This window comes from Solea solea, chromosome 6 (assembly GCF_958295425.1).
Source record: "Solea solea chromosome 6, fSolSol10.1, whole genome shotgun sequence".
NCBI lineage: Eukaryota > Metazoa > Chordata > Actinopteri > Pleuronectiformes > Soleidae > Solea > Solea solea.
The window spans coordinates 30953114-30968735 of NC_081139.1; the positions used below are offsets into that span (position 1 = coordinate 30953114).

Genomic DNA, 15622 nt, shown 5'->3' on the forward strand with positions numbered 1-15622 from the left:
TGTCTCACGGAGTCCTGGCTGAACAACAACATACCGGACTCATGTGTGGATATACAGGGCTTTACAGCCGTGCGAGCAGACAGGGACCCGAAGATGAGCGGATGGGGGAAAGGTGGGGGAGTTATCCTACTTTTTAATCAGAAGTAGGTTAACCCCTGTAATGTGACTGTGAAAGAGAGGGTCTCCTGTTCGGAACAAGATCCGGCACCTCTTAATTTTGGCCTCCCTGTGTTCCGGTACTTATTTGGGCAGATCCGAAACAAAACAAAACAAAAAAAAACATATATATAGAACTTGGAGGACCATATGTTATCTCAAGGAGGCCGGATGCCAGATAAAACTGGATATAACAAGTTCATTGAGGAGTTGAAGGTGCTTTACACACAGTACTGGCCCGAGGATGCAGGTGCGCTTATGGAGAGACTGAGGTTGAGTCACTGTGTAAGCACTTCAACATTGCCAACCCTACAGAAACCCGCGTGCAGTCATACAGGCTTTCTGTAGGCCCGTATGATACGGACCTACAGAAAGTACAGAGACTCCGATGGAAAAGACACCCTCGATGAGCTGATGGAGTTACTTGTTGCTGTCAACAGCATTCTCATTGAAAGTGCTGAATGTGAGCGCGGATTTTCTCAAATGAACTTGATTTGCACCCCCAACTGTGCCTCTTTGCTCACATCCACCATATCAGCGTTACTCTTCCTAAATCTTGCTGGACCCCGTCTGGCCAAATTCAATCCAGTCTCGTATGTGAGTTTGCGGGTGGCCAAAGGACACCGAACTGCCACAGACACACGCAGTAAAACCCGAAAAAAAGAGGAGGAGGAGAATCCGGACATGCTTGTGATGTGGGGTGTTTTGGACAACTAAATATGGTGAGCATACTGTCTATTAATAGGCCGCCGTGCCAATCTTTGAATAATAATAATGGAAGATATGTGTGATTTATTAAAAGCCCTTTTTTTTTTTTACATATTAGACCTGTTGAGAAATTAATTGCTGACTATATACTGTAAGTCCCACCTGTGGTGATGTGGGCATTTGCCTGTGCTGTGTGGAGTATAGCCTAAAATAATTGTAAATTATCGTCATAACATTTATACCATGGATATTATTTGAAATTGAAGTGGGCATTTTCATGTTGTTTTCAGCACGTTTTCTGTATACGTTCCGGGACCTGTGCCCGTCTCGTCATCCCTGAGCTGTCATATGTACTTTGCGTTCCGGCACCTTATGATTTAAAAATTAAGCACTGCTTACAGGGCTGCACCTCTTCCACCACTAGGCAGATCTGATCACAACCTGGTCTGTCTCCAGCCCACATACAGACCATGACCTCTGCGGATGACTTCTCCACCCCTGCCATGGCTGACAACAACATCTCCTCGGCTGCCATCTCTCTGCTGTCACCTCAACAGCTCCCCCTTTCTCTAACAACTGAAGAGGTGGGTGCCGAGCTCAGGAGGCTTCACTTAAGGAAGCCAGCAGGACCAGATGGAGTGTGTCCAAGGCTTTTGAAGAACAACTAGCAGTCCCTCTTCAGAGGATCTTCAATATGAGCCTTCTGATGGAAAAAGTCCCAATACTGTGGAAGACTTCCTGTCTCATACCGGTCCCCAAAGTAGGGCAACCTGTGGAGCTGAATGACTTCAGAGTGGTGGCCCTGACATCCCATATTATGAAGACCTTGGAGCGGTTCCTAGTCCGTCGCATGAGGCTGCAGGTTGCTGAGGATCTTTCACACCAGTAGTGATCACACACAAACCAGCCACAGAAGCAGAAGGCATCACTTACCCACTTGCCCAATTCCTTTCCTCTTGACCATGGGCATAACAATGACTACCTGCTTGTTGTCCCTTCATCATCTCCTTCAGGAAGGTGGAAGGGATGCAACACCACTCATTAGGGTGGAAAGCAGGGTTTGAACCACCCCAGCACCACCAGGCAAAAAGTGGCAGCACTCCTCATGCACCAAGTGGTTGTGGACTCTTGGATGGGAGATACAATGTTTTAGAGAGAGCAATTTCCAGTTTTTCTTGGGGCTTTGATGGCTCCTTCTGCAAGGCTGACATCACCAGCTCAAAATCCCATGGGGGTAAAACTGTCCTTTTGTGGTGGGGAGAACTAGATCTAAAGAACTGGGCAATGAGGTCACAACTCTCTCAGTTTCCTAGGCTCAACAGGGGCTGCCATTATTCCCCTCAAGGTTGATCCACCTGCCTCAAGTTGCACCATGATTGGAAAGCTCCCGAACAATAGAAACACACTACCCTTGTTGATGGAGCCCTAGCTAAGAGCCCTGCACCTGTCAACCACATCCCCAATGGCTAACAACCCAGTCCTCTCAGGGGCCATGCCCAAACTCTGAGCCCCTGGAAAAAGGGGATGAAAATGAGTCCAGTGGGCCTGAGACAAGAGGTATCTCTGGACAAGGAGCTCCAGGAGAGCAATTGCCGAAAACCAGATCATCTGGGGCCAATTTGGAGCCACCAGGATGAGGCTGACCTCCTCTGACTGAAGGAGTGGGCGTGAGAGGAGGTGTAGTGAGAAGGCTTACAGCAGGCTCTGTGGCCATGGCTGTGCGATTGCATCGATCCCCAGGAGACACCGACACAGCCTCCAGGGCACTATGGCGAGATGTGGTGTCTTAAGAAACAGCCAAGGGAGACTGGGTTCTGGTAGATATCAGGAGCAGATAGAAGGCTTAGGGGGGGGCTCCTGACCTGCCCACTCTTCTGGCTATGTCTAGTCGGTTCATCTCCAAATGGAAGCTAAGGTCACCTGGAGCCACAGAAGCTCGCTGGTTTGGCCCAGGCTGTGGGGTAGTTGAAACATGCTGTTCATGGCCCAGCTGAAGCATTCCTGACATCTCCAGACCACATCAGCAGGCATCCTGGGCCTGCATCTGGTCCAAACCTGGCTGATGCCACTACAAGCAATTGTAGCCTGCTTGATTTTTCATCAGCTTAGCTAAGAGCAAGGACACCTGCTCCATTTCAGCAGCAATTTCAGAGTCTCCCTCTCCCAATTGTTTGGCCAGCTGGTGCTGATAAAAGACTAGAACAGCCCCAGTATTAACCAGCTTACCCTGAACTGCTACAGCTCCATGCACTCTGGCGAGCATGGCATCCATCACTTTTGTATTTTTGCTACCACAAGTCCGACTTGGTGGGAGACACCAAGGCCCCTAAAGCATGATTCATAGGAGGTGGAGGTCCACAGTCAATCCTTTCCCGACCGTGCACCCAAGTCTGTCGTCTACAAAGACCTGAGCAGCCAGAGTAATGAGTTGGCAATAGAGGGGAGGTGGTTGCTCCTTCTCCTGACCAGGTGGGAGGTCTTCATTCTCACAGTCAAACCCCAGAATGACATTGTGAATTCCAGATCCAGCTCTCCTGACCTACACAAGCAGATGTGGAGTGCCGGGAAGTGGATGGAACCCCTCCTGGTAATTCCACAAAACTATCCTTGACTGTGTCACTGGCTGCAGCTGCTTGATGAGAGAGGCTTGACATTTGTTAGAAAAAACTAGTGCCTTAGCCTCTCTGACACATGCATGGTCTAACCCTAAACAATACACATATTGATCATCCCCATTCCTCTACTGGTATTTTTATCACACTAACAAATATGGAATACTAGGCTTGCTATTTTTGTCTTTGTCTTTTTTTGTACAGGAGTGCCTGTCTTGAACTTTATTTTACTTAGATCTATAACAAACGGACCAGAGACCAAGCCGTGCTGTTGACTCTACTGAGGCATCATTCCCACAACACTTCACTCGCGCATGCACGCTCATTACATATCAAAACCTGCTCACTACAGTGCCCAAAGTGGCACTAATTACCTTTCATACAATTAAGATTTCCAGTGCCCTCCTGTAGTAGTGGAACAGTGAGGCCAATTTCTTTATTTTTGCCATAGTCTGAAAACATTTGGGTTTGACTTCAAAAGATCAATATGATACAAAGGATGAAAATTTCAGCTTTTACTTCCAGGTCTTTACATCTGGATCTGATACACAACATAGAAGATAGCACCTTTTTTTTTAACCCACCCACTTTTCATGTGAACAAAAGTATTGGAACAGATAGACTTAAAAACGATTAAAGTGAATAGGACTTAATATTTAGTTCCAAATCCTTTGATTTCATAAGAGGATCAAGCCTGTGACTCAGTGACATCACCAAACCTTTGCATTCTTCTGCTGTGATGCTCTTCCAGGCGTTCAGTTGTTTGTTTTGGGCTTTCAGTCTCCTCTTTAGCAGGTCAAATGCAGCTCTGTAGGGTTAAAGTGTGGAGATTGACTTGGCCAGTCTAAAACCTTCTGATCATCTCTGTTGTATGTTTGGGCTTGTTATCTTGCTGCATGATGAAGGATTCAAATTCAGTTTCTGGTGGTGTATATTTCAGCACCATAGTTTTTTTCTTTTAAGTGAGACATGCAAATGTACAGAAACTGTGAAAACAAATTTCCCTAAGGGGACAAATAAACACGTCACTAACAGTTGTTTTAGGGTCTTTCTTTACAGCTCTCACAATGTATCTGATGTTTTCATTGGTCTACCTGTTGGACATGTGTTGCTTAGTCCACCAGTGGTTTCTTTCATCTTCAGAACATTACAAATGCTTGTACTGGCTGTGGCCAAAGTTTGCATGGTTTTCATGTTGGTTCCACTTCTAAATGGAGTCTGCACATGCAAAACCTGTCTTACCCAATTTGAACCTGAGTGTCGACATTCAGTGATATTTATTGTTTGAATAAACAAAGTAATAGGACACACCTGAGGCGACGGTAGCTCAGAGGTGGAGCGAGTTGTCTTTTAACTTGAAAGGTTGTTGGTTCAATTCCCGGCTCCGCTAGTCTACATGCCGTTGGGCAAGACACTTGGCTTGGGTGGGTTCAAACTAAAGGTGCTATCTTCTATGTTGTGTATCGGATCCAGATGTAAATACCCGGAAGTAAACACTGAAATGTTCATCTTTTGATGTCAAACCCAAATGTTTTATAAATAAATAAAGGAATTGGCCTCACTGTTCCAACACTATAAGATACAATACATTGACAAAGAAGAAGTTGAGGCAGACTTGACAGCCGGATCCTCAGCTTTACATGTTTCTTCTCCGGTTTTGGAATCACTCACAGTATGTATTCAGGTCTTCTGACTAGATCAGACTTCACAAAGGACTGTGGTGGTCTGTGGTAAATGGCACGGCCACTGATACATACAGTATATTCCACACTTAAGCACACCATGCACGCATGTGTGGCTCAGTTCATGGCCACTGCAGGTGATGTGTCTGAAAGAGTGTGGGATCAGCCCTGTACATATGGAACATCAGTGGAGAGAAAGTCTCCACATGAACAGCAGCTCATCATCACAACAACCAGACTCCACCTGTGACATTTATCAATAACATTAGAATATTCTTACCGTCTGCTCTATGAGCTGTTGAGTCCCATAGTTCAGGATTGGTCTGAGGTGATGCTGGGACACAGAGGCATGAGGATCCAGACTGAAATTCAGACTGATGTAAATGGGAGAAAGTTTATCTCGAAATTCCTCTTCACCCTGCAACAAAGATGAGCAATTTGACTTCAGAATTAACTCTGGATTTTCAGGGCAATGACAGTAGTTCATTCGTATCTAGTTGTGTTGCCATGGTAACACAAGCAGCACCCTTACAGTAACTTACAGCAAAATATGTAATTGTTGAGATTTGTGTTTAAGCCCAGGTCAATCTCTTTGAGTGTGTGCACCCCTGGCCTGGGAACCAACTGGAGACAAATCAGGAAGCGAGGACACAAGAAAACTGAACTTTGTAACACTCACTTTCCTGCACCAAAGTCCATACAAAATAATTGATTTCATATTATGGAACAGAGGAGTTTTTTGTTTGTTTGTTTTAAACACTTTATTTATGGTGCTTTGTCATAAAACAGACGACACAGTTAAAGATTACAATGTTTTGTAATCAAAATGACAATAACAACTGACGTTACACAAGACAAAAATAAAAAATATATGATAAATAAATAATAAAAGAAGAAAACAAAGGTGCTCCACAGTATACTTTGGCATATCAGTAAAACGTATATTACGTACATATAGTACAAACATGTGCTATATGCTCACAATTACAGGCCAGGTAATAAATTCACATATTGTATGAAAGGGTCCCACACTTTGTAGAACTTATTCACAGAGTGCATCTAACCTTTTCTAGCTTCATATTCAGCATAACATCCCTGATCCACTGATTGTTTGTTGGAGAATTTGAATCCTTCCACTTAAAAAGAATGGCAAGGAGAAAAAGGCAATACGCCTCTGTAGGTATGCTGGGTACGTGATGCAGTACCAAAGATGCCGATTTTAGGACAGGGCTGAATATTACAGTTATATGACTTAGAGATTGTGTCAAAAAAGGAATCCCAAAAAGGGTTCAGTTTTGGATAAGACCATATGGTAGTTGGTAGCCAGGGGCTGTTTGCACCTGTCACAAACAGGATTTATATTCGGAAATATTTTGGCTAGTCTAACTTTGGAAAAGTGTAGTCTATGTAGGACCCTGAACTGAATCAAAGCATGTCTTGAACAGATAGAGGACCAGTTGTTGTGGACCGAGTGGAGATAGAGGACGAGTGGATCCTTAGCAAAGCCATATCCCATTCTTCATCTGAAATGTATCCATTATCTCTGAAGAAATCATTGATACCCACTGACCCTTAAAAGGAGGCCACAACCTGAAAAAGGGGGGGTATTAGGAAATTTGGCAAATTTCTTTTGTACAAAATCCCTGAATTGTAAGTCAAGCGCTGAGTAGGTACTATGAGTGACGTCGTCAGACTGCCGGCCACTGATTGGTCAGAGTGCCGTCACAGGAAGCGATGTCTAACACAGAAATCAAGCCAAACAATGCCGAACTGTAGATCAGTTAAAAAGACAACAATCCTAAAAACATGAGATAATCTCCAACAATTACCAATTACCACAGTTTCACGCAGCCATGCAGTGATGACTCCGCCCACGTTGATGCAACCTAAACCGTGCCGTGTTGTACCGTGCCGAGGCGAGTGGAAAAGGGCCATTATAGTGGAGAATGAGCAATTTAATTTTAGTTTCCAGTTAGAAAAGGTTGTTCGCTGTGAGATAAAGCAGCAACCATATTCCTAACATACTGTAGAATTAACCAGGCATACATTTTATTAGGCATAAGGTTTTAGTGTTTCCCATGTTTATCTTGAGTCAGTACATTATACAACCAAACATAAAAAAAAAAACTGAATATTCCTGAAATAACTGCCTGGGTAGTTGTTCTACATTTGTTTATATATGTCCGTACTTATGTTTTCATATTGTTGAAATTAAATTTGACTGTCTTAACCAAATGAGTTGTTTTGGAAACAGAACATCATTTTAGATTTTAGAATGTTCTCATTAGTTTTGCAGCCTTTTTGGATAGACTTTGGAGGAACCATGTTTCTATGTTGTCCATGTTCCCACTCCCTTTCCTCCCTTCTACAAATCCACTTTGTCAACTACTTCACAAAAAAAGTAGATGACATTCGCTCTTCTTTCTTAACCCCACCTCCTGATCTCACCACTCTACCAACCACAAATTCAGCTCCTTCTCTATCCTCTTTCACCCCTCTATCTCATGATCAAGTTCTTTCCCTAATAACCTCTGCCCGCCCCACCTCCTGCCCCCTTGACCCTATCCCTTCTCACCTTCTTCAGTCAATTGCTTCTGATCTTCTTCCTTTCCTCACCCACCTCATTAACACATCTCTATCATCTGGTTGCTTTCCGGACTCTCTTAAAGAGGCCCGAGTGACCCCCCCTCCTTAAAAAACCCACCCTTGACCCGTCTGAAGTAAATAACTACAGACCTGTCTCTCTTCTTCCTTTTCTCTCCAAAACTCTGGAGCGTGCTATCTTTAATCAACTCTCCTCCTACCTTCACCAGAACAACCTTCTTGATCCTCTTCAGTCTGGTTTTGAAGCAGGTCACTCGACCAAAACTGCACTTTTTGCTGTCACTGAGTCAGGGCTGCCTCTCTCTCCTCTGTGCTCATCCTCTTGGACCTTTCTGCAGTGTTTGACACAGTTAACCACCAGATCCTTACGTCCTCCCTTTAAGAACTAGGTGTCTCAGGCTCTGCTCTTACCCTACTCTCTTAGTTAGACAATTATTAGGTTGTACAGGTTCTGATGATAGATAGATTTACAAATCCACTTCCAAAGGCACATATGAAGGTTAATATCAGAGATGAAAAATAAATAGCTTTGCCTGCTAGAAAGTTCTACACCTCCCACTTGGCCTAGGCCACAACAACTACTATTTCTACCTTTCAAAATGGGTACATAAAGCTACAACGCTGGGTACGAACGTGTTACACACAATATGAATAACAGATACAAATGACAAATAAAGGTTTCACTGTCCATGAACACATTGTCCTTGATGACACAGTGGCATCCTTTTCGAAACACACCACCGACCTCCTGACGTACCCGTGGAGGATTGTGGAGGGGGGTTCTTGATCCTTTCCGAAACACACCACCAGCCTCTCGTGGAGGGTGGTGGAGGGGGGGTCTTGATCCCTTTCCGAAACACACCACATAATGGGGATTTCTGGACGGATCCAGAAACCATCATGTGGTGGGGAATCGATTTCTGTTCCTCCACTGGTAACAGAACCACCAGAGTCTCTGTGAAGGATGGTGGAGGCATAGTTCTCCATCTCTTTGCCTTTCTTATTCTGTCCACCTGAAACTGGACAACTTTGGCAAGTCCTCACTTTCATGTCTCGTACTACGCCTTTCACATCAGGATGGGCCTCCACAACTCGACCGAGCCTAAACTGGCCTCTCAGTGCATTCTGGTCAGCCAACCACACTAAGTCTCCCACTGTGACGTTCCTTGCGGGTGCGTGCCACTTCTGTCGAACAAAGAGGCCCGGGCCCGCCAGCTGGCTCCACCGCTTCCAGAACTTGTCGACCTCGATCTGGACCGCTCTCAGGCGCACAACGGGGTAAGTCAGGTATTCGAACCCTCGAGAGTCCCCGCTAGGCCCAGCACGGCCAAGCAGAAGTGAGTTGGGAGTGATGACTCCTACACTCTCGTCTTGTACCTGGACTCTCGCGCCAATTGGTTTTTCGTTTGACAGATTAGCTTCCAGGTACTGGAACTCCAGTGCTGTCATGTTACTTTCCGCCCCGATGTTGCTCAACGCTCTCTTGAGTGTACGGACCGCTGCTTCAGCTGCTCCGTTTCGATGGGGAGAGTCTGCTGGGTGAAACACCCACGACCAGTCGGTCCCAGCGGCGGTTGCTTTCTTCTGGACTTGATCCTTGTCAATGTTGTTCAGGAATTTGTAGAGTTCCTTTAAAACTGGCTTGGCGCCCACAAAGTTGGTCCCTTGATCCGACCAAAGTTTTCTTGGGTGGCCCCTGAGAGCCATGAAGCGCTGGTACGCCTTTAGGAATCCATCCATCGACAGATCTTCCACAATGTCAGCATGCTTCACTCTCGAAGCCATGCAACTGAATACCACACCACGCCGATTTTCTCTGGAGTCTGTTTACTGTTTCTCTAGTTTCAGCCGCCACTTTTGCTGCAGATTTCATAGGCCAATCTTGAACTGGACTAGACAGGAACTCGGGACCCTTTTGCCACTCTTCCAACAGCTCAATTGCTTTCCCTCGGAGCTCGTTGGACAGGGATTCATCCCAAGTGTCCTTAGTGAGCTTGCCTTCCTCACAAGAATCACACCTTTTTTCTTCACAGGTGTTGTTAGATCGATGGGGTCGTACAATCCAGTGATCTGGTTCAGTAGGACGCGACGAGTTAATGGGTTTGGGGCTTTTACTTCCACTTCACCTTCAGTAAGGAGAGTCATTTGGTCAGGCTTTGCCTCGTTCTTCCTCCCACTTTGACCAGACCGGACCCAGGGCTTGAGGTAGAAGCCCCTTGCTTTCAGGATCTTCTCCTCTCCCTCTAGGATCCTCCTCCAGTCGACCGGCTTCTCATGGTAGCTGGGTCTCTCAGAAGTGTAAATGAGGATTGGCTCGCTGAACTTCAAAAGCTCTACTCTTGTGAGTAATGACTTTTGGCCTTTCAGGAACAATAAGAGCTTCTCGAAATGGGGCTGCTCACATGTGCAAGCCACTGGGTTAGCATTTTCTCAGAAAGTCTGCTCTCTAAAGACAGTATCACCAGGTGCTTCTGCTCTTGTTTAGTGAGCTCTGGCTCCAATGAGCTGTGGCTTCTCTTCAGTTCCTTTGTCTGAGCCTCCAAACCTGTCTGGTTTGGAGTTAGCAGTGGTGTGGTTAGCAGGAGTTGGCTGGTGTGGTTATCAGCCAAGTCCTCCTGTGCTAAGCTCAGCTTTTCTTCTGGTGTCTTGAGGTCTCGAGTCAGAGCAGAAACCTCTGACTCTTTCTGGTAGAAGTCAGACTGAAGCTCAGTGAGATTTTCCTGACTTTGCACCAAGGTCTCCTGCAGCTCTGCAGTCTGGGTCTTTACAGAGCTCAGCTCAGCTCCTTGCTCCTCTACCTTCTTGACATTGACTTCCTGTAACTCTGTCACTTGACCCTTCAGTTTCTCCTGCTCCACTTCAAAGGACTCTGTGGGACCCGCTTGCGCCTCGGACCCTGTGGGACCCATGCCCTGCCTGATAGCTGAGTGGGTGTGAACAGGTGGGGTGGTACTAGCACGAGTTACTGGTCGGGTATGCCGATCTCCCTGCTTGTTATCCCGGCAGCATGACCACTCATCCATCAGTTCCTCCTTTTTAATTTCCAATGTTAAAAGGAGTCTCCATTTTTCTTTACCGTACGGCTGAGTCTTTCCAAACATACACAGTGTCTCTGAGTTCGTGGAGTTCATGATCCAGTCCCTTCCTTCTGGCCTCTTGCTGACTCCACTGCAGTGCACTTTTCCTCCCGAGTACCTTAGCCTGGTCGCAAGCTGAATTGAACCTTGCCACGAGGGTGCTTATATCCGGCTCAGCATCCTCGAACCACAGCATTTCCATAGTCTCACGGTACCTTTGCACAATGGCGTCCCTCGTTGCTAGGGCATTGCTCAGTTCACGGTTATCGTCCGTTGGGTCTATCTGTCCCAGTTCTTCAATATATTCATTGCTGGCATCGACGAAAACATCATCGTCGTTTTCCAACCCTGCCAACTCTTGCGGCAATTTTTCTGTACCTAGACTACCAGCGTTGACATTAAGGCGGTTAATACGCGTTGTTAGGTCCGCTGCGCATTTGACCGTCTCCCCTGTAGGTTTTCCAGATCTGGGTTTTCGTCTGCCATTATATTTCTTTGAATTGGAATTGTCCAAAGGACTTGGCTTTTTCAAAAGTGTGGTTCGTTGCCCATGACTCGTTCAAAGGATTCAGTTCTTTGTAAACGACACGTTTCCTTGAAGGCTGTGAAGATTCCTTGTGCAATTTTCACAGCCTTCCTCATGGCTGCGGCATTTCCTTTAATCCTTCAACGGCTCCGTTAGCTCTTTGCTCCGGCTCCTCCGCGCCGACAACGGTTCTACAAATGTCCAGATTTCTTCTGGCTGATCCTTTCAGCTCAATACTCCCTTCTGGAAAGGGTAACCAGAACAAGTACGGTGGGTACAACTCGACTGTCTTTCTGAAGGTTTATTCCACATACACAGTTAAACAGCAGTCAGGTAGTAGTTAGACAGTCAGTAGTTAGTTAGTTAGCTACTAACTAGAGTTAGTTAGACAGTTATTAGGTTGTAAAACTGACAAGTCGTACAGGTTCTGATGATAGAAAGATCTACAAAGCCACTTCCAAAGGCACATACGAAGGTTAATATATAACAAAACATGGCTTTGACAATGCACCTTAAAGGCACTTTAAAGGCAACGGTGCTTTGATACCAATTACAACAATGAACAGATAAATAGAATGAAAGATAAATAGCTTTGCCTGCTAGAAAGTTCTACAGGTACCCTTCACTGACTTCCTGTAGCTGCTCGCATCTGCTTCAAGACTCTAGTGCCTGCATTCCATGCTACAAACGGATCCGGTCCAGCCTACATCCAGGACATGATCAAAACCTACACCCCAGCCCGCCCACTCTGCTCTGCATCAGCAAACCGCCTTGCTGCCCCCTCACTGAGAGGATCGCAGAAGCATTCACAGAACTCGAGACTGTTCACTGTCCTAGCTCCCAAATGGTGGAACGAGCTCCCCATCGACATCCGGACAGCAGAAAGCCTCCACATCTTCCCCCGCCGACTAAAAACACATTTCTTCCGACTACCTCGACTAAGACGACGACAAAAAATAAATAAATCACTTGCTTATACATCGCACTTATGACTAGCACTTTATAGTTTGGCTTACTTGAAGCTCTTACTTAATTCTAGCTCTTGTTTGTACCCAAATGTTTAAATGCACTTTGTATTGTAAGTCGCTTTGGATAAAAGCTTCTGCTAAATGTAACCGGAAGGTCGCCGGTTCAAATCCCCACCCGGCCATAAAGGGCTGGGGTACCCCTGAGCAAGGTACCCAACTCCCAATGCTCCCCGGGCGCTACTCAGTGTGGCAGCCCACTGCTCCTAATTCTAGGATGGGTCAAAATGCAGAGGAATACTTTCCCTAAGGGGATTAATAAAAAATTCAACTTAAACTTTAAACTTTAAATGACATGTAATGTAATGTAAATAATCTGTCGTCATAAAAAAGTGACCTGACTAGCAAAAAAAGGGAAGAAAATAACCAGTCACTATTCAACTCATTGGCTGCCAGCCATTTTCAGAGCAGTAGTCGAATTGACGTCTATAGCAGTCAATGGCAGCCAAGGAGTTAAAAGTAGTATGAGACAAAACATATGATACGTATTTATCATACTACTTTTCATCATGTCATACCATATTGTATGATATGATAGATAAACCTCACATTTAATGAAAGAAATAACCTGAATTTTCTTGTATTTACGACTCCTTAACTGGAATTGAAATGTCACTCCCAGTTCCACGATGTAAATGGAGCATAAGTTTCCTGCCTCCTGAAAGCTCAATTCAGGCTCCACCCCCTGGCTTTGATCCTCTCGATATTATCTTGCGGTCATGGACATGTCAGACCCAGACAGTCTAGTGAGCAGCAAACTCAACAGAATGTCCTGATTTAAGCAAATATTTACATTTAGCTCCTAGCATCTCGCTCATTTGCTGACCTTCCATGAATTACACCTTGAAAACAACTTTTTATATGAAATTTTTTCTCATAGAGGTGTGACTGACCCGTAAATAGATCATGGTGTCATGGCACAGTCGTTCTCCATTGGTGAGTTGGAAGGTCTTCACCAGACCGGACTGCTGAGTGTCCAGGAACAGAGTCCTCCTTGTGGATTCTTTCTGATTTTGCTTCATGCTGTCCAACTGAACTTCCAACAAAAAACCTTGATGAACACACACACACAAACACAAGGTAAGAAAACACTGAATGTATGACACACAAGACACACAAGACAAAGACTTTGAAATTGAGGATGCTCCAGCAATTTTTAACTCTGACATGTGGAAGCATTTGGCTTTTTCCCATGTCAACAAATGAGAACAAACAGAATCCAAATCGTTTTTTAATGAGTACATTTACACATACAAGGAATTTGACTTAGTGTTTTGGTGCATTTAAATAGAATAAAATAAAATAAGGGCCCTGTGATGGGCTGGTGCACTGCGCCTTTAGCCCTATGTCAGCTCAGATTGGCACAGCACTCCCCGTGAACCTCATGTGGAGGATAAAGCAGTAGAAAATGAATGGATGGAAAATAAAAACCTAAGATATGAAGAATGTATACAGTATCACAAACACAATATTTACCTAAGATGCAGTGGGTTGAAAGGAATTCTTTTGATATGGTTTGTGTAAATATGACGCATACATCTACATTTGTTAACATTAGTATAATGTTGGCTTAATTGTGGGTTTGTTTTTATGTGGGGTGCTGTTCATGAGAGTGACAGCAGAGGGTAAGAAACTGTTCTTGTGGCGTGAGGTTTTAGTCTGGACGTTCTTGCCAGAGGCAAGGCTGCTAAGAGATGATGTCCTGGGTGAGAGGGATCAGCCATGCTTTTACCTGCACACCTCAGAGTCCTGGAGGTGTACAGGTCATGGAGAGATTGGATGTTGCAGCCGATCACCTTCTCTGCAGAGCCGATGATACGTACCAGCCTGTGATCGAGGAGGTGAGGATGGACTCATCGAGCAGTGTAGAAGTGCACAATCATTGTCTTTGGCCAGGTTAACAGCATTGTCTGCCGACCTGTTGGCTCTGTAAGCAAACTGCAGGGGGTCCATCAGATGGTCTTTGACGGTTTGGGGTGTTGATGGTAGCAGGTACATGACATGTTTTCATTGAGGCGTTAAAGTGTAAAATGTAAGAAAATAAAAGCCTTTTAAGAAGGTCATTTTGCAAACAGCAACAAAGTGAAAGTGAATGAATGTATAAGTACTTATGTCTTAGGTAGGAAAATTTGACTTTCTTTTGTTGTCGTAGTTCGTTTCTGTCTCCCGATGTTTCACGTTGGTGTTCAGCCACCCGAGACTCAGCATCACCACTCCTTCCTTTAACCGTCTTAGGATCTTCCACCTCCATAGTGAAGTTACCAGGGCCTTTAGCAAGTCCTGGGCCACTGCTGGGCGAGTGGAGGCATTTCTGTTTCCGCCGGCATCAGGGCCATGTTCGCTCAGCCGTGGGAGGTCTTCGAGCGTAAGATTCTGCACCTGGGAGTTTTCTTATCTTTCGCACTGTGAGGGTGTGTGCAAAAATCTACGAGACAGACGTGTGTACCCGAAAACCGGAAATACGTCACTTTACCGAGTGAGAGAAGTGAACGTTTCTAAAGTACATTTGAATTCAGATTACATACGGTAGTCACAGACGTGTAGTAAATCATTTTAGATCTATCTTCTTCTTCATGTCAGACTGGTGGGGCGGTGCCCCAGCGCCCTCTATGGACAGGCTGATAAACATTATTTGCGTATTTCCACCAGCTCTACTTGCCTCACCTCGGCACGACACTAGTGGAAACGCTACTTAAACCGTGCTGTGGCGAGGCGAGTAGAGCCAGTGGAAATGCGCCATATGACACGTTGCAAGGAATATAAGTAACATGAGACATCTCTTGGCAAATAATCACCATAAATAGATGTGAAATGTAAGGGAATATATCCAGCCAGCCCAAAAGACTGGACGGATGCGTTACCTAATTTGAGATCACAAGAAGTAACGTATCTTTGAATATATGACCAAAGATGCCCGAAGCACCCCAGACACTGGCCAAATCCAGAGACCTGGGACACCATGCAGCTGTGACCGGCCCAGGCCCCATAACAACCACCTCAGCCACACACCCAAGGAATAACCAGACAAAATGACATGTTACTATGTGATAAATGTTACAAAACAATTATATTAAAAATGTTACAATGTGTTGAAACATAACATAAACGTTTCACTGATGATACAATACATTACATGTATGTTTTCTCCATTTAAGATGATCTAGATGAATGGAAATGAATGGTGCTTTTTATCATGATGTGTAATAACATTAACATACAGTGGTAAAAATTA

At 45.0% G+C, this 15622-nt stretch overlaps 1 protein-coding gene across 2 annotated transcripts in view; it reads right to left on the bottom strand.

Moving 5' to 3' along the window:
- The window catches only part of LOC131460397 (integrin alpha-5-like), a 76178-nt gene that overhangs the window by 32366 nt on the left and 28190 nt on the right, over positions 1–15622 (bottom strand). For both annotated transcript variants that reach the window (XM_058630857.1, XM_058630858.1), the window contains exons 17-18: positions 13284–13441; positions 5439–5576 (exon numbers count right to left, since the gene is read on the bottom strand). In XM_058630857.1, coding sequence (XP_058486840.1) covers positions 5439–5576; positions 13284–13441 — 296 coding nt within the window. The remainder of the gene's footprint in view (positions 1–5438; positions 5577–13283; positions 13442–15622) is intronic.